Source organism: Pelodiscus sinensis, chromosome 1 (assembly GCF_052426305.1).
Source record: "Pelodiscus sinensis isolate ZL-2025 chromosome 1, ASM5242630v1, whole genome shotgun sequence".
In the NCBI taxonomy this organism is placed as follows: domain Eukaryota; kingdom Metazoa; phylum Chordata; order Testudines; family Trionychidae; genus Pelodiscus; species Pelodiscus sinensis.
Genome location: NC_143052.1, coordinates 289212112 through 289235360, shown reverse-complemented (window position 1 = coordinate 289235360; position 23249 = coordinate 289212112). Strand labels below are relative to the sequence as shown.

Genomic DNA, 23249 nt, shown 5'->3' with positions numbered 1-23249 from the left:
TGAACACCACTCGGGTATTACGCAGCAGTTTAGGATATGATACGCCAAAGAAGGCTGTATCCAGTTAAACCTCAGGGTGAATTCAGGGAGGCAGAATGCAGTCATCCATTTTAGAGTTTTTGCTTGGAATTTGGAATGAATATACCTTGCTTGGACTTTGGAATGAATATGCCTAGTCTTGTGAAAAGGGTTGGGAGATCATTAATGACCAATAAAAAGGGATTCCTGCAATATGCGTTGTTCCATTGAAGCAATCAGGGTAGCCTATAGACTCTCTCTACCTTTCTCCAAAGCTAAGAATGATGATAATCCATATTCTATGGTGTCAGACTTTTTGGTATGAGATTTTGGAGCAGGTTATAAAACTTAAAAAACTTAGAGCCCTCAGAGAAATTAATCGTGTTCAGAGACCAGCAAACAAAATTATAACCTCCTCCAAAAGCTGTTTCTCCAGAAGACAGACTGACTAATTAGTCACAGATACTTTTGTGGAAATGCACTTAACTATGAAATACTCTAAATTGGTGAAAATTCAGCATGATTTTTCAGTTAATTATTAATGGCCTAGTCAATATTTTTTTTAGCTAATTTAACTGCAAGTGTTTTTCTCGTGTATATATAATTTTAAAAAAATGTATTAAAAATGTATTTTTCTTGATAATATACATCACATTTCTTAACAGTGATCATTTTAATTCAATGATTTCAGTATACTTTCCCAGACATTAATGAATCAATTTACAATAATATCCTGGTAAAATAGTTATATATAAAAGATTGCTTCACACACCACTGAAAGTCAATCACTTCTGCAGCAATTGTTCAGGACAAAAAGTGAAGAAAACTACCATAGTGAATTGAAACTGTCAGGGAAACAAGACCCAAGATGGAATTTGGCCAGGGTACCAGATTCACACAGTGAAACTCGCAAATGCTTTGAGGTCTCTAATTGCTCTCTGAAGGACAGCATCTCTAACAAATGACTCCTAACACTATTCTGCACATTGATTCACTACTGGTACAGGAAGAAGAAAGCTATTTATCAAGTCACCAGCATCACATCTTGTAGCATATTTTTCTTTGGATCTTGCTCCTAAGCACTGAATAAATAGGACTCTACCTATTTTGAGATCTTGCATGATGATAGTAGCATATCATCAGGGCATGAGTTCCATATGTTGCTTTGAAAAGGTATCTTTTGTATATTTTATGTTTTTGTCTTTTTAATTTCACTATGCTATTTTGGAAATATTAAATAGGATCACCTAGTTGGGCTTCTTTAAGCCATTTGTTATTTTATCATATCTTCTTTAGATCTCTAATTTTGTATAGCCCATTTCAATTTTAGAATAAGCTGAACTTTTTTCTAATTGTGCTGGTTTGACAGTCCTTCCTTAAAGTTAATCTGTGGTCAGATTAGTGACAGGTCTTGGCTCCCTCAATTTTGTGAGTTGGCTGAGATTTTTTTGGTATTGCCTGTCAAGCAAGAAGTGGGAAAATATAACTCTGTTTTCTTTGCTCCCCATCTAGTAGTCCCCAGTAAGGCAAGGTATCTTTAGGAACTTTACAGATGTCTTTTTATACACGTAGAGTTGTAGAATTGATGTTTATAAAGGCTAGAAGACTTACCTATATATCCTCTTCTTAGAAAGTAATTATTATAATTGGTCCCCACTGGAAAGCTATTGGTTTTTAGCTATGGTTTTTCCTTTTGATTGATAATGCAACTGGAGGCTGTGTACAAAACAACACACATCCTGGCCAGCATCCTGGGCCAGAGGTTCTTGAGTTCCCCCGGGGTGCCAGCCCAGCCAGAGGCAGTAGTGAAAAAAAGGAACTTGCTAGCCAGAGACTGTTGGCGAGCTTAGTGATCCGTTCAGAGGCTCAGTATACATTTTGTCTGATCATCATGCTTGCACCTCTTCTCCCCTCCATTGTTGGGCACTGGATCCCCACCACTCACAGTGTGTGGGTGGGCAACTGGCCAGAAAGGATCTGGCCAGCAGTAGGATCCACCAGTTCTAGGAGATCCTCTCAGATCTGGTTAACTAAAGGAATTAAGCTTAATGGAAAACACAGCCTGTCAAGCTGATTTAAATTCAGCCCAAATTGCATCACCAAAAAGTCATTAGCATTTTATGTCTGAACATTGAAATGCTTTGGTGCTTTCAATCCATTTTCTAATTCAATATCGCGAACCTGACCTTTGGCAACTTTACTGGGAGCCTCAGCAAATGGGCCCAGGACAGAATGGGTATGGTGATAGATCTACTCTCTACATGGGAAGAGCAATTATTAGAATATTTCCTTTTTGTGCTGTTCAGAAAGATTACAAAATATAATTATTCATTCCTACAGTTGGAATAGAGAGAGATTAGTAACTTCTCCAAAGTTCAGGGATGCTAGAGTTTTAATTAAGGCCCCTCTCAGACCAAAATATCTAAAAGAAACAAACATCCTTTAATTGCACAGCCTATTATTTTAAATTCTAACTGTAGGAACAGACACAAATAGAACAAGAGAGATCAAGCATAGACTTAATAAACAGTTTGAGAACTTACTTAAAATAGACTTCAGAGATGTATTTTTAGAAGGAGGGAGATGGGATGTCTTCTATTCTCATGCCAAGTTTTGTAGTTGTGCAATAACGTAAGAGGTTTAAATAGTGTTCAAAAATGTCTTGCACATGCTCTCAACTTTCTTTACGCTAAAAGCTAATTAAATACATGCTACATACCAACTAATCCCAAATAAGAGCGACCAAAAGGCAGTCTTCTGATACTGGTATGTAAGCATATCAGTTCATTCATTTTAATGTAATTACTCTGCATTAACAAAACTTTACATCATTGTATTAGTAGTTGAAAATCATTTGGGAGAGAGAGCAAATAGAGGAAAACCTAAATGCTGTATTTTCTGTGAAACTATTTTATATATCAATATTTTCAGTTATTACAGAAATGTATTTTTGACAGTAGCTCAGCTGTTCTCTTCCCTAGTGAAAAACAAATGGAAACAAATGGAAACATCATCAAGGTTTAGACAAATTAACCCCAACTTTTCTGCATAGTTGGCAAGGGTTATGTTGTGAGCTTGTGTCCATGAACAGTAGTGGAGGCTAAGCATCTATGAGAAACTTGGCGCCTGCCATATAGATAGTCTTCACAGGATATGTAAAAGGACCATCCTTCTGGACTTTCTTGTGATACAGTCCAATTGTGGCAGCATAGGCAATTAGAATAGAGCCATTGTCTGCACTGTGTGACCTATCCAGTGGGTGTTGGAGAACATACTACAGCAATTAATGCTACTTCTTGCAGCAATAACCTGTTGCCTCATTTGCTATACCCATTATGCAGTTTTCCTTGAGAAGCACATCACTTAGTAGAACTTCTCTCACTCATTCTGGCATCCACTTTGAACTGAGTTAAGTTGATCAAGGGAGCACTGAATATGTGTCTCTAAATGACTCAGCCAACTTGGACTTCAAATTAACAGACTGAGAGTACTTGTATTTCAGAACATTAAAATTTTTGGCATTTAAAAGAAATTGAATGCTTCAGCAAGGGAGCATTTTCCACAAGGGAATTTTCAAAATAGCGTGTTAGAATAACTCTGTGGTTATATGATTGCAAATTAACAAGGATAAATGTTCCTTGTTCATATGTTGTTTGACAGACTACCATTACCAGACCATACATTTATGGGCTACTGGAGAATCAATCAATCAGGGAATGCAAAGCCAAAACTACTGTGTCCAACGGAAACTCATCAGTTAAATATAAAGGTTTGTGTCTTTTTAATGCTTAAAAATATTGATTTGTTATTTTTACAGCAAATATAAGATCACCCTGATCATAATTTAATAAATAGAAGTTGTCACTCATTTTCTGCAGAAAGAAGAATTTGAGTTGATTTTTCTAATGAAATAAAAGCTGTTTTAATTGTACAGATTTAAAAAATAGACTTATTTTATGTATTCACACTGCAAGTTGAGTTGCTGTGGGGACCTGTCTTGTAATCCCTCCATATTCAGGACATAAAAAGCAAGGAGTACTTTGATTGGAGTGGGAGGATTTTACACGGTGGAGTTCAAAAGCTCTTGCAGAGTTTTTGCTGTGAAGGTGACAATGTCATTTTTAGAAAAGTCCAGAAACAGTCATGGATGTGTGGGGAGGTCCAGTTTCAGTCCCCAGATCACAATTCATCTGAATGAGATCTAAAATGGAGAAGAGCCTGTATTCTAGCTTAATTTCACATGCAGCAGAGTTCTGAATTTTTCTCTCTCTCAAATCTGAATCTTTGATCTGACTTTGCCTCCAGCCTGAATCTTATCCACATCTTATACAAATCCAATATCTTGCCCTGTCTCTATCAATTATTACGTGTGTGTGTGGGAGGGGGGTAGTTAATGTAATGTTACGTTTGATATTTTAAACCTTCCCTAATCAAAAAATACAGTGTGATGTTTCTTTGCAAATATGCAATGTGCTCAAGATTGATCAAATGCACTCTAGGCAGTGTGACCTCTACTCCATGGGATTAAAGATCATGGTTCCAAACATCCCCCATTACTAGATGGATGTTCTAGTTGACATACATAGCCCTCACGTGAGGGGGACAGCATAGCTTGTATATTATGGGGGAAATGGTGATAGGATCTTAAGAGCTCCGGGTGGGATGCAAAGAGCTTACAAAAAGAGCAGTCTGGTTTCTTATTAAACATAAGCCATCCTCTCCTGTTTTTAATGCTTGATCTGGCATTTAATGCTAAAAGCAATAGAAACCGTTAGGAAAACTAGAGTTTATAAAGGTTGGTGAGTGAAATAAAATACCTCATCCTCATGCTTTTGGCTTTCTTTTAGGGTCCAGTATATTTAAATATTCAGGGATTTCCACTGGAACGTTATGAAGCAAGGTCCCTCAGTTTCACAGAAGAACTTGCTTTTTGGACACTGCCTTTGAATGAGGTTAACTTGGTCTGCGATGTTGCTGTAGCAGAAGGTACAGTAAAATATTTGTAACTTTTGCAAGATCCCTCTTATTGTACAATAAAAGATTCACTGGAGAAAACAAGGAATTGGACAGATGAGATCATAGCTGTTCCCTAATATTCAGTATTATGTAACTTGTACAGGCAGTCCCCGGGTTACGTACAAGATAGGGACTGTAGGTTTGTTCTTAAGTTGAATCTGTAGGTACGTCTAGACTACATGCCTCTGGCGACAGAGGCATGTAGATTAGGCTACCCGACAGAGTAAAATGAAGCGGCGATTTAAATAATCGCCGCTTCATTTAAATTTACATGGCTGCCGCGTTGAGCCGACAAACAGCTGATCAGCTGTTTGTCGGCTCAACGCGGCAGCCAGGACGCTCCCCTGCCGACATCAAAGGGAGTTGTCGACAACCCAGGTATGCCTCATCCCAGGAGGCATACCTGGGTTGTCGACAACTCCCTTTGATGTCGGCAGGGGAGCGTCCAGACTATCGCGCTGAGCCGACAAACAGCTGATCAGCTGTTTGTCGGCTCAACGCGGCAGCCAGGACGCTCCCCTGCCGACATCAAAGGGAGTTGTCGACAACCCAGGTATGCCTCATCCCAGGAGGCATACCTGGGTTGTCGACAACTCCCTTTGATGTCGGCAGGGGAGCGTCCAGACTATCGCGCTGAGCCGACAAACAGCTGATCAGCTGTTTGTCGGCTCAACGCGGCAGCCATGTAAATTTAAATGAAGCGGCGATTATTTAAATTGCCGCTTCATTTTACTCTGTCGGGTAGCCTAATCTACATGCCTCTGTCGCCAGAGGCATGTAGTCTAGACGTACCCTGAATGTAAGTCGGAACTGGCGTCCAGATTCAGCCACTGCTGAAACTGACCGCCAGTTCTGACTTACATACAGATTTAAGAACCCCAAGCTTCCCCAAGTCAGCTGCTGCTGAAACTGATCAGCGCTGATTCCAGGAAGCCTGGGGCAGAGCAACTCTGCCTCGGGCTTCCTGTAGTCAGCGCTGGTCAGTTTCAGCAGTGGCTGACTTGGGGACGCCTGCGGCAGAGCAGCTGGGGTGCTGCTGGGTTGCTCCAGTAGCACCGCTCCTCGGCGCTACTGGACCAACCCAGCAGCACCCCAGCTGCTCTGCCCCAGGCGTCCTGATTCAGCCACTGCTGAAACTGACCAGCAGCGGCTGAATCAGGACCTGGGGCAGAGCAGCTGGGGTGCTGCCAGGTTGGTCCAGTAGTGCCCAGAGCGGGCGCTGCAGGACCAATCCGCAGCGCCCCAGCTGCTCTGCTCCAGGGTCCAAAACAAAAGCCTGGTCTGCTGGGGGGGGGCACACTAGCCGCGCCCCCCCCCCCCCAGCAGACCAGGGACACGGGGAGCAGAGCCACAGCGGCAGCGGGGTGCCGCGTCTCTGAGGCTTTGCTCTGGCAAAGTCTCAGAGGCGCGGGACCCCCCCGCGGCTGCGGCTTGAGTCCCGGTGCCTGTGGTCTGCTGGGGACTGTCCCCAGCAGACCACAGGCACCGGGACACAAGCGGCAGCAGCGGCGGTTCCCCGCGCTTCTGAGGCTTTGCTCTGGCAAAGCCTCAGAAGCGCGGGAACCCGCCCGGTGCCTCTGGTCTGCTGGAGACGGTCTCCAGCAGACCAGGGGCACCGGAGCAGCTTACGAACGGGGCTTTCTCGCCCCGGAGCTCGCAGGTAGCAATCCGCTACCTCGACCTCCGGGGCGAGAAAGCCCCGTTCGTAAGTGCGGATCCGACATAAGTCGGATCCGCGTAAGTCGGGGACTGCCTGTATTCTCTTTTTGAAATATGCAAGAGCAATATCACATTTTAGTAATTGCAATGAAGAAGAATTTCTACAAATTCTGCACAGAGTGTACACTCAGTAGCACAGAGAATGCATTTCTGGGAATCTGTACTACATGAGAGGAAAAATAATATTGCTTGCTTTTCTCTTAATTGCTTTTAACTTTTTTTAAGTCAGAAGATAAAATGCAAAAACAATCATGGAAAATAATTCCATTGAAACATATTGGTGATAGTGTAAACTGTAAAGGAGATTTGTCTCTAAAATGAAATATAGAATTGTGATTCAAAGTGTGCTTAACTATTTATTATATAATACATTGTTTTAAAATTATTTTTAAAAAGCTTTTTAATTTTGTCCCTTCCTAATTAAAATCAGTTCTAATGCAGGACTTGTAGGATGCAGAGTTCTGTGCTTTCTCTCTGGTGCTCATGCTGATCCATCTCTTTTCCTATTGAATCAACACTGCCTTATTCAACTAGATTATATATATATATATATCCTAATGCACACCACATCATTTCTGACCATTATTTATAGTATATTTTAAAATGTATTACATTTTGTGAATGTAATTTATTTTATATTATAAATATATCAAACTTATGAAAGTTAACAATGCTGCCTTTTGTGGCTTCACTTTCTAAGGGCGCTCACAAATTTTTGATGATACCTTTCTAAAAATTAGAATTTTAATTTGATGCTCAGAAATGTCTCAATTGAGTCAAAAACTATTGTAGTGTTTCCTTCACCACCTTATATTTCCTTCCTCTTATATATAATTGGTGACCAGGTGTTTTAGTTCCAGTAAGTGGACACATTTTTAAAAAGTCAATCTGAAAAAATTTGCTATAGTTTTCTCTTTCTTATAAATTTTTTTATAAGTAAACATGCATAAGTAAACTTGTTTGTGCTGCACACAATTATAGTTATAAGGATTCATATAGCTAGTGTCTTTAGCAATTAATTTGCATGGCAAACTAGCTTTATATCTTGGACTGCTACTCAACTATCATTTGGAATAATTGGAGGAAGTTACTAATCCATGTGAAGCAGGTTACAACTTGTCTATTAATATATTAGTTTACATATTGGCCACATCACATCCCTGCTTTATGTACAAAATTCCCTTTATCATCAGTGGGAATGCTGCTGTGGGTTGAAAGTAGTACATAGTTCCACATGTATTTCTATATGTGCAATTATAGGATAAATTTATTTTAAATACGCTGCTGTATTCCCATGATAACATCATTCAGTTTTCCGTTAATCAGCTGGTTAACATGATTTTGGATCATGAAAGTATCTATTTCTTTTATTAATTTGCCTTTTCTTTCAGCAGATGAGACTGAAAACATACTTTATGTGGCTACATGCAATCCAGTTTCCTTATATTTCATGAATGTATCTAGTAAAAAGGGATACTTTGTGGATTGTTATGACATTTTCCCAAGAACAGTTGGAAGTATATGGCAGCCCTTTGTGACTGTGGCACCTCTGGGAAATCCACTGAAAGGGCAAGTGATTCTACATGAAGAGCAGGTAAAATAAATAAATTGATATCCTGTTTTATGTTTGATTGTGAGGAAATTAGTACAGTACTGCCAGAGTAGGATCCCTGAGGTTACTCCACCTCTGTAGGTTGTGAGATACTTTCTGATAAGTATGCACACTTCTAGATACTTGGTCTATCTGCACTCCAGACTTTTAGAGAGGGTCCCTCAGCTCTACTTTTGTTTGCAGTGTTTAGGCTGGTTTACTGAATGATGGAATACTAGGTTTCCAAAAATGCAAACAGAAGGGCTTGTTTGATGACAAAGATGTCTGAACTCTTCTTGATAAGATGTATTTGACACACCTGGTTGGGATCAGTGATAAAGACAATGCCTTCAGGAAATAAGCATATATTTGAGCTAAGCAGAAGGTACAAGTCAAATTATGGCAAATGAGAGAATTGGTGGAAATGTAAAGCATTTAAACTTGAAGGCGCAGCCGACAGACATGATTTTAAAGCATTCTTTGATGGGCTGAAAACAGTCTCTGAGCCGTGGTGGTGCTGGCTCTACACCAGTGCACACTCCTGATGGCAGCACTCTGGTTACAAATAGTGCTAAAAACCACTGGGCTGAACCTTTTCATAACGTATTAAACCAAATATCAACTTTTGACAGCAGCATTCTTGAAAAGATTCCTCAGCAGCATTCTTGAAAAGATTCATAGCTGGTTATACAGTAAACTTCCGATAATCTGGCACCTTTAGGACCCAGGGGGTATCGGATTATCAAATATGCCAGACTATCAGAAGGGAGGGGGTCTATGAGAGGTCTGGGATGGAGTGGAGGGGATGCGCCCCTCGGTGCTGCGGGACCAACCCGGCAGCACCCCTGCTGCTTTGACCCAGACCTCCCCAAGTCAGCCGCTGCTGAAACTGACCAGCTGCTGACTCCGGGAAGCCCGGGGCAGAGCAGATGGGGTTCTCTTCCCCGGGCTTCCCGGAGTTAGCCGCTGGTCAGTTTCAGCAGCGGCTGACTTGGGGAAGTCTGAGGCAGAGCAGCTGGGGTGCTTCCGGGTTGGTCCCGCAGCGCTGAGGGGCGGTGCTAGGGGACCAACCTGGCAGTACCCCAGCTTCTCTGCCCGAGGCGTCCCCAAGTCAGCCGCTGGTCACTTTCAGCAGCAGCTGAATCGGGGAACAGGGACAGAGCAGCTCCAATTGTCTGGCTTCCCGGAGCACTTCCGGATTCCAGAGGGTGCCGGACCATCAGGAGTGCCGGACCATTGGATGCCGGACCACTGGAGTTTTACTGTACCACCAACTCTTGATCATATATAAAGAACTGTCAAGCAGATGAAATCTGGAAAGGCACCAGGCAGTGACACAATCCCATTACAGATTTATAATGGTGGTGGCCAGCTGATGCTCTTTTTCCCATGGTGATAAATGGGTGAGATAGCACAAGTCCCCCAGGAATTTCAAAGATGCCCTGATTTTACACATATATAAGAGAAGGTGACTGTTCATGCTGTGATATACACTGGGGCATCTCACCATTGTCTATAGTAAGATCCTGGCCTGCGTCCTCTACAACTGGCTGTCACCACATGTGTTCACAAATGGCATAATTCCTGAAAGCCAGTGTTTATTTTGTGCCAGTCAGGGCACTGCTGACATGATATTCACAGCCAGGCAAATACAAGAAAAATATAGAGAGTAACATGAGGATCTCTACGTGATCTTCATCGACCTGACAAAGGCATTTTGACACAGTCAACAGAAACAGGTTTTAGAAGGTACTTAGGTGAATCAGCTGTCCTGAAAAATGTATCAATATTTCAGTCTTTTCATGGTGTGCTATATGCTGGGTTGTATCCTTAACAACGGAGAGATACCAGTACTTTTTGAAGTATCAACTGAAACAAAACTAGGATACGTCCTTGCGCCACTCCAGTTCAGCATCTACTTTTCAAGGATACTGTTAGTTGCTTTCAGAGATAGCAAGTTGGGCATATCTGTTCAGTTTTGAATGGACTGTAGCATTTTCAGCTTCCAAAGACATTAGGTTCACACCAAAGTGTTCACACCAAAGTATGATTTCCTGATGCTGATGACTGTACATTGTTGGCTCATTCAGTCGAGGATGCCCAAGAGCTTTTTGATCATATTACTATTTCTGCTCACCATTTTGAACTTACTGTGAGCCTCAAGAAAACAGAGGTTATGTCTCAGTCTGTTGGAAAGAGCCCAGTACTCCAGTGATAACTGCTGCTGATACTGTCTGCCCTTATGCTGTTGATAAGTTTTATTATCTTGGAAGCATACCTTCCTTCAACATAAACTATGATGATGATGTATCTGCTTGACTAGCCAAAGCCAGTGCTGCCTTCAGAAAACTGACCAGATGCTTATGGAATGATCACGGTACTAAACTACATTTGAAGGTATTAGGATCTTCAGGACAACTGCCTGATAGACTGCTGTATGGCTCGGAGTCGTGGACCATATCACCACCATGTTTTGAAACCTAGTCATTTCTATGTGTGCTACCTCAGGGAGATTGCCAATATGAATTGGTGGGACAAAATTCCTAACACGGAGTTCCTTAAGCTGTGTGGTGTCATAAGTATGGAAGCAAGAGTTTCACTGATTTGGTCATGTTCTAAGGATGGATGATACACAGATACCAAAGTTGGTCTTCTAAGGCCAGCTTGTTCATGGAAAGCACTCTGTTGGTGCATTATAAAGAAATCTTGAAGGCCAACATGAAGTCATGCAGCCTATCTCCTAGTGACCTGGAAATCATAGCTCAGAACAGATTGTTCTAGCAGCAAACTATTGTACAGGCTCTCAAACACTTTGAGAGTCAACATATCCAGAGGTTACAAGAAAAGAATGAATGGCTCAGCAGGTCCCTTCCAGTCTTGCATCCTGTTTACATTCCTAGGTGATATGAGACATAGCATTAACAATTACCATTGTTGTTGGTCACCAGTCTCCTTCCTTTTCTAATTTTTTTTCGTACTGGTTTTGGGTTTCTTTCCCCATTTCCTAGTGGCTGTTATGTAGCACTAAGGAATCTTTCATGCATTTAGCAGAAGGAATGAGAAATTTCCATTGACACAGCTGACGAGGTATCAAATATCTCATGCATATTTAGCATTCCAGGAAGCCATAGCCTAACTCTAGGCACGTTTGACTTATCTAAGACTTATGACCAAATTCAGTGCATATCTAAGCAGGGACAATCTGTTATTGACCTCAGAAGAATTGCAATCCATGTTGAATTGGGTCTCTAGAAATACTCTCTCCGAATTCTCATCCAAAAGCTAACTTCCTATCGCTGTTGCCAGTGGAATTGTCTTGATGAGTTATAAAAGAACTATTTGAGCTATTTTGAGAAGCTCATAATGAGTTTGCTTAGTTGAAAACAAGGCTTTGCCCTCTATGGTCAGTACAGGAAATTGTAAAACAGATGGCACTCGATCCTCTGCCTTGAGTGTCAGAACACATTTAGAAAGTTGACTTTTTCTGACAGCAGAGCCCAGCAATTACTCTCCCATGATATTTCTAAATGTCTGAAATTCCTAAAATAAAAATAATTACTTTTTTAGTATTATTTTTAACCAAGCTGCAGTAGCATTAAATCTCTTTTGGAAGAGATGGGAATATTTTACCAAAGGCTTCTGTGAAATCTTAGGCGGTTAACTCGGTGATTGGTTTTACACTGTGATGTCTGTCCTTCTACAATACATTTTTCAATAAAAGTCTGAATTAAACTCTGATATAGAGACTGTACTGTAGATTGGCTGTTGTGGCTTATTGCATCATTACTGTTAATTCTTGTTCAGATGTAACCTTCTTTTCTTTCTTTGACCATAAGTTTGAATGTTGGCAACTTCAGGTTTGTCTTTCGCAGCAAGTGCCCAGTTGGACCAAGGCATTTAAAAAATTAACCTAATTATCATGCTGAAAAATAATATCCTCATGATAATATTACTGTGTTTTTGTATTATCTTAGGATTTCATACGCAAACTTAAAATAGATTGTCATTGATTCTTAGGATATACTTCATTAAACTGACAATTTGGACTTCGAGTGCCTATGTATGTTTAGGATGCCTTCAAAAATGACTTGACCCTTCTATAACAATCAGTTTTTTTGCAGTTTATGCAGAAAAACTAAGTAATATGCTCCACTCGTGTATAAGGATGTTAAAGACTAGTCGACCATCCGATATGCTTATTGGATAATTTTTTGACTAGTCTATAGGCACTTCCTCATTCCTCCTTTGAAATGTACAAGAGCCCCCGCTGGAAATTCCATCAACTAGTCGACTAGTGAATTAACCGCATTTTATCATCCTTACTCATGTAGCATATTTTAAACATCATGGATTGTTGCCTATTGTTGTTTAATTTTTCACCAGTTGGAAGGCCCTGTTAATAACTTGCACTTTTCAAAGCTCAAAATGGGACCCCAAGGAAATAGGTGTTTATCTGGTGGGCTGGATCCTGGTGTAGCCTGGATGGCCACTGCTGTGTCATCTGGAGCTTTGATTTGAGCTCTCCTTTAGTTCACAGCTCATTTAGTTTGTTTAGTTCAGGGGTAGGCAATAATTTTGCCCAGGGGCCACTTCAAAATTTTTTGAAGTAGCCCAGGCCACCCCAGAAGGGACAGGGACAGGGCTACCCCACCTCCAGACGAAGCGGAGAAGGCTTCAGGTGCTCCCCTACCCCCAGGCCCTAATTGGCCTGAGGGTAGGGAGCAGAAGGGCCTCTGCAAGCCGGATCCACCCGAATCCAGCCCACAGAGGCCCTTTTGACCACCTCTGGTTTAGTTTCATATCAGGCAGAGTAATCAGAGCCCAGAATACTGCTAACATTCATTCTGCCTATTGCTTCCAGGAGAATGAGAAAAATCCTTGTAGTGGCTTTTCATTACATGATTTTGATGTGGAAAGGGAAAGGAAAGACAGTATTGCCCACTTCAGGCATCCAATAAATCAGGACATTTTAGAAAATGGTACAATAGGATCCTGTTTATTTGTCTTCTGACAGATAATTTTGAAGTCTAGAGGCAGGCAAATGAGCACATGAGATAACACATCTTGTTACTTTTATCCAGAATTTTAACTTGAAAATACGTAATCCTTCCTTAAGGCTTTAAAAAAGAAAATGAAGAAATGTTTTCGTTTGTTTTGCTTTTCTTTCAGTTTTAAATCTCTGTGCTTTCTGGTCCCTGCTGGGAAGTGTGGGAATCCATCTGATCTTGAAATATTTCTAGTTGTAACCATAGGCCAGAAGGTTTGACAATATTGCTGGCAAGCCAATTCAATCTTAATTTGTAGAATCAAGAATTTTGAATAGTTCAGTTAAGCATTCAGACTTTGAGAAGGCATGTGTAACCTAGTGGACAAGGTTAAAAAAATGGACTAAAAGTCATGAGACCTAGATTTTATACTTAGCTCTGCAACAGGTAGTCCTGGGCAAACCATTTGATTTATCTTACATCTGTAAAATTAGGAATGATGCAGTTACTTACGTAGATGAGTCAAAATGCATTGATATTTGTGAGGTGATAAACACCATGGGAAGCAAAAACAAATAGCGATTCAAGAATAGGACTTCCGAGTGCTAATCTGAGCTCTGCCACTGACTGTGTGGCCCAGGGAAAGTCACTTATCTTTTCTGGTTTGCATCTTCCTTTTGTCAGGAAGAGTAATAACATACTGACCTGACGAGGCATTGTGTAGATTAGCTACCAGGTAAAGTGGTTTGGAGACCGAAAGTGCTATAATCAATACCAGGCATCATTGTGTAAACAACACCACCAGCCCTTTGGATATTTGCTGATAAACACAAGTATTAATATTATGCATATTCTGAAAAAGAACCAAAAAGTACCAACATCTTGAAGGAAAAGAAAAACGACTTTACAAATAAAATAAAATCTCTGCTTCTTCTTTTGTTATTTTTGTTTTAAAAATACCTTGGATAATTAGTATCAGAGAGTAGTGTCTTTCCAAATCACTGGTTTAATAAAACATTTTTAGATGAACATTTATGACTCAATTACGAAACACCCATAAATACATAATTATAATTAAAAGGATGAGACAACTATATCTATGTCTGTGCAGACAAACTGCTGCTGCTTATTATTTCTCATATAATGTCCATCTGCAATGAATCAAAAGCATTGCACTAAAATAAAAGTGCTTAATTTCTTCTTCCTCTCTTAGAGACAGTTTTACTGATGGGTACTTTTGCTGGGGTTTTCATTGCATATTTATGTGGATTACCAATGTTTAAGCCACTCCCCCACCTCCATATTTCCTGGGGAGAGGAATGGGAGACTTACATTCTATTGTAGTGGTCACCAACCTTTTTAACCACAAGTTCACTTTTTCAGTTTAAGTGCAATGTAAGATCTACCTCAAACCCAAATACTCATGCCCCACTTCCCTCCCGCCCCTTCTTTGAGGCCCTGCCCCTGCTCCACCCCTTTTCTGAGACCACACCCTGGTCACTCCATCCCCCTTCCTACTCCATCCTTATTCTCTTTCACTGGGCTGGAGTAGGAGGTTGGGGTGCAGGCTCTGGTCCATGGGCCGAGGAGTTTGGAGTGTAGGAGGAGCTCTGGGTTAGCCTAGGGTGGAAGATTGGGGTACAGGAGGAGTTTCAGGGTACAAGCTGGTGGGAAGGGGTTTGGGTGCAAGGGGACTCAAGTCTGGGCAGGAGATTGGGTGCAGGAGTTTCAGGGCTGGGTTGGGTTCAAGAAGCAGGCTCTGGCTGGGCTCCGTTTAACTGAGATGGCTTCCAGGTGGAACAGTGGGGGTAAGGCAGGCTTACTCCTGCCCTGGTCCTGTACCACTCCTGAAAGAAGCTGGCATGTAAAGCAGTATTTCCATGGAACCATGTGCTAACCCTCATCTATAGGCACTGAGTCCACAGCTTCTACTGGCCACGGTTCCCTGTTATTGATCAATGGGAGCTACAGGAGTGGTGTCTGCAGGCAAGGACAGCATGTGGAGACCCCTGTTCTGCCTTTCTCAGGAGCTGCATGACGAACATGCCAGCCATTTCCAGGAGCAGCAGTTACTCCAGCCACAACAGATTCAGCATTTTAGAACTCACTACTCCAGGAATTTAATTTAAACGTAAGAGAGAAATGAAAATCATGAAATGCACAGACCAGTCAAAACCCCAAAGCAGGGGCGGCCTGTGAGCCTAGGCGAGCTAGGCAGCTGCCAAAGGCACCACTGGCCCGGGCGCCCGATGATGACGTCACGGCCATTGTCGGTTGTGCAAGCAGGGGCGCCGATTGCGCTGCCCCGCCTAGGGCGCCAGTTGCTGCAGCCGGCCTTGGGCTGCTCCTGCCCCGAAGTAACACACTTTGCAAGCAGTAAAAGTAGTAACAAGCCTCCATATATGCGTTGGGTCAGGAGATGAGAATGAAGGACATTGTGTGTTTGTGAGAATGACAGACACACACATGGTGTGTGTGTGTGTGTGTGTGTGTGTGTGTGTGTGTGTGTGTGTGTGTGTGTGTGTGTGTGTGTGTGTGTGTGTGTGTGTGTGTGTGTGTGTGTGTGAGACACAGAGATTTGCATTGCCAAACTCCCTCCATCCCCTTCTCTCTGTGTGGAGATAAGGTACAAAAGTGAGGGGAGGAAGGACACCCTGACATCAGCGCCCCTCCTCTTCTCCCTCCCACAGCCTGTACAGCAAACAGGAGGCTGTCAGGGGGGCATCTCCAAGGCAGAGGGAAGGAGCAGTATGACAGCAGATGGAGGGCAATTGAAGTGCCAGCACTTGAAGGCTTCCTGGCCAAACCAGTCAGGATCACCTGTCAGAGGCTCCAAGATCTACTGGTAAATCTCGATCTACTGGTTGGTGACCACTGATCTATTGAATAACCTGAGGAATTAAGTGGGGAGAGTGACCCTTTTTTATTCCTCCCATATCTAACGCTGAAATTGGTGGCTTAGGAGAGCTTCACCTTTCCCACCTGAATTTTGGTGATATATCCATAAATGGCTCTCCTGGGGAAGGAGTTCAAAGTGCTCAGTAGGGGCCTTCAGCTCTTCAGAGAAATGGCTTGGTGGCAGTGCTTCTTGCAATCATCCCACTCAATAGGCTGGGTAGCCCTCCCCCTCACAGACAAGAGTTTCCCCTCTGTACACACCCAGTGCTGCTGGTAACAGATAGATATCAGGCAAGTTTGTGGAGCTTAGTGTGTGAAGAAGACCTGATACTACATCTTCATGAATGAGATTTGTTTTCTTGAAAAATAAACAGATTAAATCAAGTTTTTGGATCTTACACATGAGAACATCTGCTCTGCTGACAGATAGAGAAAATCTCCTACACATTGTTTTGTATTTCCATCCCATATTGCTCTTAAAGAGACAGCTCCCATTAATTGAAATGTAAACTATAGAAACACAATAAAACTGACATTTACCCAACATAATAATTTACTCTGTTAACATTTTGCAATATAAAAACATTTCAACAACTAGAAATATTCCAAGGTCCTCACACATATTTTACAATCAATAAGTGATTATAAAAGCTCATTAAGGACTTCTCTGCAAGGTGGGAGGTTGAGGGAATGTACTTTACATGGGCGTGATTTCTAAAACACACTAAAATGTTGTACATTACTTGGTCCATGCAGACCCCGCTGGTAGCAACTGAAAGTTCCTGCAGAGTGTGTTATGGCAATTTGTAGGCTAACCCTAAATTTGGGGGGAAAGTAGTTCTCAGCTTGCGACCACTTCCTTTGGTGTATAAATTGTGATATTCCAGGTTCACATACTACTTTTTCCCAGCTCAGAATTCAGCACAGTTGAAACCTAAGACCTTCAAATCCACTGTAGAGACTTCCTGCACTTGAACTAAAAGGACAGTTCACTTTCTACCCCTGTTTTACCAGATATACAGTGACAGAGTTGCTAAATCCATTAGTGTCACCTAAGAGATATAGGTTTGCAAGGAGCAGTGTTGGAAGAAGTTGCTTGTGTAAAGGAGACTTTGGGAACACGCACTGTAGGGAGAGGTTTACATTGCAAGGCTCAAGAGCCAATAAGAAATTCTCACCTGTAACTGAAAAGGGGGGGGAATATTTGGATTTGTTGCATGTATGTGTTTCCAGGGGGTGAATAATATAAGACAAGGGAGGAAGTCTGTGAGCATGGTTGTGTCTGGGAGGAGGCATATAAGAGGGAGAAACTGGGAATGGAGTTAAGGACCAGGGAACAGGACATTGTGTTGTGGACAAAAAAGATGGCTAAAAAGGAGGAAGTAAGTAAGGTTTAAATACTACATTATTACTTTTATCTGCAGCGGCTCACCCCTGCTCCCCATTGTGCCTACAAGAGTGCTAAGCATAACTTCTCCATCCAGCAGTGAAATTGCAGTCCTGTTTAGCTAATGGAGTTTTAAGAGGAAAATCCTACCAAAATAAAAGCAGCAGTAAGGAAAGGAAAACTCTGCAGTCACTAAAAATAAAAGAACGCCACCTCATGAGACGGGTTATTACATCTGTCCAAAGTTTGGAATTCCAGACAACAGGGTCATGAGGTCACCCAAAGGTTACTTTTCTCCCAGTCAAGAACAAACATAACGGAACTGCACATCAGCATCTTTTCCCATTTCACTTGAAGGATTGCCAGGAATATAACTGGATGTGTTCACAAGTGACGCAAAATTCTATTATTAAACACAGACAGAATATGCCATCGGTCACTAAGCACAGAAGGAAACCATTAACATCAAAAGGGGTGGGGTAGAGTGACTTTTTATGTTGCCAACTGCACGCATGAACTTAATGCTAAGTAGAAAAACTGATTCATATAGGGTTTTGTGGTTTGGAAAGCTAATGCGTTTCTGCAGTTCAGCTATGCTGATGCAGAAATATATAAATACAATATGGCACAAAACCAAACCCAAAACAAACCCTTTCCTTTTCTTCCTGAGCCACATTTCTATAATTTGGTTTGGAATACATGACCATTTAACAAATTCTTCTTTTATTAGAAGAGCTGAGCTGCAGCTGAATTTCCCAAATGCTACAAATGTCATGATAATATTTTAAATGCTTTACCATATTTAGCTACAATCTCTTATTAAAAATGAAAAGTTCATTCCTCTAAAATAACAGCCCTAGAGAAAATATGAAGGTTACCCACAATCCACAAAAAATTGTGATTCTGATTAAGTTAGTACAGTACATATTTGATTTAGGAGAATATTGTTAGTCTTTAAAGTGCTACCAGACTATTTGTTGTTTTTTAAGTTTTTCCTGTTACAGACTAACTCGGCTTCCCCTCCGAAGCTTTTCATCTTTTTAGTCCTTTATTATTCAGTGTGTATTACTTCAGATGTTAGATACACATACAATTCACTTTTACTATGTCCTTAAAAAAACCTTGAAGAACTTAGCATTTCACTGAATGACGAAGATTTAGATCTAAGACATTAATGCAGTAATGAAATACAAGATTTAATTAGCTTATTCTTTGGTAGCCTTAAAGTGTAATTGAAATCAGTTTAGGTTGGCTGTGTGTGATCATTTTTCAGAGTTGTTAAAAGTTTAATGCATTAGAAACCAATTTAGAACCTGTGAAAAGAAATATTTAAAGAGGCATTACGGGGGCCAGGCAAATTTCTGCTTAACCTTTTTCCATATAATAGTTTTTCAACTTCTATATTATTTAAATTTTCAGGTGGGCTCTTTTGCTCTAGCACAGGGGTGGGGAACTGGATCCAGCTGGATCCAGGCCCCCTGAGGCTCAGGGCTTCCTCCCCTACCATTGGAGAGCCTATTTTGGTGCTCCAGCCCCCTGCCATGCCTGCACAGGGCTGGAGCACACAAAATCTACTAGACTGGGCCTCCCAAGGCTCTGGTATGCAAGGGAAATATGGAGACTGTCTTTCCCCTTCTCAGTCGGGGGCTGCGTCAGTTAGGAGTTTGGGGGGTTTTGTTATTGTTTTTGTTTTGCTTTTCACTCCTGGGAAAGTGATTTTTCTGTGTGTCAGCGGTCCCCAACACAAAAAGTGTTCCCCACTCCTGCTCTAGCATAATGTTAAGGAAACAAGAGTTGCACCCAAATCTTTTAATAAGATAGAGAGGCCACTGTAAATTAACATTAGATTTACACAGATCTCTATAAATACTGATGTAAACTCCAGAAGAAAACAAATTTGATTTTTTTTCAGTACAATTAAAACAGAGACATTCATCTGTATCAACCATTGTCAGTTAAGTGGTATCTTTGCCGTACTTCGTTAGTTCTGCAGAGGATCCAGTCTGCAATTTTTCAGCAAAGTATAATCCAATTCATACTTTCCAAATTGAAGTTCCTTGTGACATTAAATAGCTTCAGTTGCAAAGAGCCAGGACACTTCATGTAGAGCCAGTGCTGTGGGCTTCAAGAAGAGTGGAAGTAATGCTCTCTTTTGTGTTTACAGAGTAATGTTGTCTTGTTGCTCGATACGAACACTGGTGCCATTCATCGACTTTTACTCTCGCCAGATTCCCAAGAGGTTCCAAAGCGAGCATCCTGGTGGGGCAACAAGGAGGAGCCGGTGAGGAATAGCAACTTTCTGGATAGACTCTAGCAGATTTATCAGAGCTAAGGAGTACGGGTCATGGTAGCAGAATAATTTCCTTCTATCGTTTATGGAACAAAAACTAAATTCTCAGTTTTGTACCAACAGAATATATCACTGTTCCAGAACAGAAGGCAACAAACAGAGGACATTTTATAGAGATATGTAGCTTTTGCAACAAAACCCATTCAGATATTTCCTTAAGAGTTACTGAATATTTTCTTACAAAATGTTATGATTCTGTTAAGCCTAACGGACTTAATTCATTTTAATATGATGCAATTTAAGAATTTAGACAAGGTGGAAAGCTGTCTTGTGGTTAATATAGTGAGTTAATTCATAAAAGAAAAACCAGTGAATTTGGTATGATTTCAGTAGTTGCTGTTTGATTTTCAACACTCTTTAGAGCCCTAAATGTTTAGGTCAGCACTGTTTAGGTCCCTAAATATTTAAGTTCAGGAATCTAACTTTAGGTAAACTTTTTTGATACTTTTGGCCAAATATTTTAGTTTCTGACCTTTCTAATCAGACAACAAGCAAAAACTAAATAGGGCCCTACCAAATTTATGGCCATGAAAAACATGTCCTGAAATGAAATCTAGTTCCCGCCATGAAATCTGATCTTTTCTGTGCTCTTACCCTATGCTAGACAGAATTCACAGGATGGAGACAGTGTTTCTCAGATTAGGGATTCTAATCCAAAAGGAACTTACAAGGCAGGGTCAAAAGATTATTTTAGAAGGGATCTTAGTATTAGCATCCTTCTGCACTGCCTTCAGAGCTGGGCAGCTGGAGAGCAGCACCTAAGGTCTGGGGGCCCAACTCTTAAGGCAGTTCCCCACCAGCAGCAGTGCAGAAGTAAAGGTGCAAATATCATGCCATGCTATGCCGGCTGGGGGAGGCCATCCCCACCCCTTCTGCCTGAGGTCCTGCCCCTTCCAAAACCCTTCCTCCACTGGAGCCTAGAGGCTCCCTCCCACACCATGGCTGCCAGAACCTGCCCCAGACTGGTGCTTCTGGCCTCAGAGTGCTGGGAGGATAGGTTGCACATCCCCAGCTGCCCCAGCCCTGGAGTGCTGGAAGAGCAGGAAGCATGACCACAGCCTGAGCCAGGGACCACCATGCAGTGGGAACTGCAGTGAGGGTCTGAAGCATGGACAGAGCCACGCCACAACTGGCTGTTAGGGATACACAGCCTCCCTCAACCTGCGATCCCTGCCACCATTACATCTGAGCTTCTGGATTCAGAGCTGGGTGGCCACAGAATAGTGGCTGTTGACTGAGGGTCAAGCTCTACAGAAAGCAGTGCAGAAATAAGGATGGCAGTACCATTCCATGCCCAGCTCTGAGGGCAGCAGCAGTGCAGAAGTAAGGGTAGCAGTACTACAATCCTCACCTACAATGTATTTGTGACCCCCTCCCAACAACTCCTTTATGGGTCAGGGCCCCTTCAATTACTAAAGTGAATTTCAGATTTAAATAGGTGACATTTATGATTTGTAAAATCCTATGAGCATGAAATTGACCGGAATGGAATTTGGTAGGGCCCTGACTATGGATGTAAGGATAGATCTGATAAATTGTAATTGATATGTAATGTATTTTTTTAGATCAGTCACAAAATGTGCAGAGAGTTTTCACATAAAAACTGGCTTGTGTTCTACAAAGAAGGAGGGTAAGAGTTTATTATAAGTTACATCACTTTTATTTAAAATGAATAGATTCGTCATGTACATTCTCTGCCTCATAATTGTTTTCTTGGTATACATTTCACAGAAACCACCTTATTGTGCTAGATGTACTAGAGGGTCAAACTCATACTATCTCCCTACCTATCAATATCAAATCCGTTTTCTTAGTGGCTGAAGACCGTTGGCTCTTGGTTGAAAGCAAATTAAATCAGTAAGTTAACCAAATTATTTATTTGTTTTGCAGAATCTAGGGGCCCAAGTCTTGGATCTAGATCCCCTGTGCTAAGGTCTATACAAACATAGAATAAATGGGGATATTTGGCAATATTTAAAACAATTACTAATATTTGCGTGCGCCTTCCCTGACCTGCCCAAATGCCTGATGTGAATCCTGAGTGTTGAGTGTGCAAGATGAGCTTAAGTAAAATTGCACCTCTGAAAATTTGGATATGCCAACTTTAATGCCATATTTTACACAGTTGATATTTATGCCTGTGTAAATTAGGTCTTTGAAAATATTAGTGTGACTGACTGAAAATCTGACTCAATTCACTCTCCCAGTTACTTTGCTTCATAGTTTAATGGAACAAACAATACTCCATTTTCCAGTTTCTATTTAACTTCATAATAAATAAAGCTGTATATATAGCTATCGGAAGCAAATCTGCCTCTCTTGTTTTCTTTCTCAACCTGTAAACTAGATAAAATAAACACTTTCCAACCTCAAAGGTGTTCTGTGAGACTTCATTAATTTTAAATAGGGATGTAATAGTGTTAATAGCTTATCGGTTAATGCAGGCATGTCCAAAGTCCGGCCCGCGGGCCAATTGCGGCCCGTGTTCCGGTTTAATACGGCCCCCCGGGTAATTTGGCAATATCTATCTTTTATGGCCCCCAACGAATCCATATATATTGAGATGAATACATTGTAAAATCTCAGTTAATGTCAGTTGGTCTAAATCAGTTATAAATATATTTGGACACAACATGTATACTTGGTGTTATGTTCCTGTTCATATTTTTTGAACTTAAAAGTTGACAGACAACCTTTATTACCAATAATATGTCATGTACTTTACAATGTTCCTGACATATATTTCAGCTTCCTGGATTTTTTTTTTCATCTGGCCTTCAGATATGAAAGGCAGAGTGATTTAACACCTGTTTAGATTTGTCATCCATGTGACAAAATGAAAAGTATGCCATTTGCAATAAAATTTGCATAAAATAGTTAATTTGCATTTAATTTTAATGGTTCAAAGAATGTCAGGCAAAATGGTCGGCCCTCACGCATGTTCACTTCATCAAATCTGGCCCTCTTTGAAAAAAGTTTGGACACCCCTGGGTTAATGCTATCGACCACGCATTTCTGGCATGAGTCAGTACTGAGCCGGGCTGCCTGTCTGCCCAGCTCCTAATATACTATAAATGCAGAGGTACAATTGGGATAGCTCTCGAGGCCCTGTGCAGCCAGGACTGAGCCAGGCTTCCTGCCTGCCCGGCTCCTAAATTATTTTCAGTGCAGAGCCACAGTGGAGATAGTTGCTACTGAGTGCTATCCCTTATCGATTGTGTAGTAGAAAAAAATTTTGTCGACTACATGATTAATGAATTACATGCTTCTTAACATCCCGCCCCT

At 41.4% G+C, this 23249-nt stretch overlaps 1 protein-coding gene across 2 annotated transcripts in view; it reads left to right on the top strand.

Annotated features, from left to right (window-relative positions):
* Nucleotides 1-23249, top strand: part of VWA8 (von Willebrand factor A domain containing 8) — a 254315-nt gene that overhangs the window by 167492 nt on the left and 63574 nt on the right. Inside the window, exons 27-32 of one of the 2 annotated variants that reach the window (XM_075918951.2) lie at nt 3679-3787; nt 4866-5004; nt 8145-8347; nt 19779-19895; nt 21530-21594; nt 21696-21821. In XM_075918951.2, the coding sequence (XP_075775066.2) occupies nt 3679-3787; nt 4866-5004; nt 8145-8347; nt 19779-19895; nt 21530-21594; nt 21696-21821 (759 nt within the window). The remainder of the gene's footprint in view (nt 1-3678; nt 3788-4865; nt 5005-8144; nt 8348-19778; nt 19896-21529; nt 21595-21695; nt 21822-23249) is intronic. The other variant, XM_075918952.2, reaches the window with a different exon arrangement.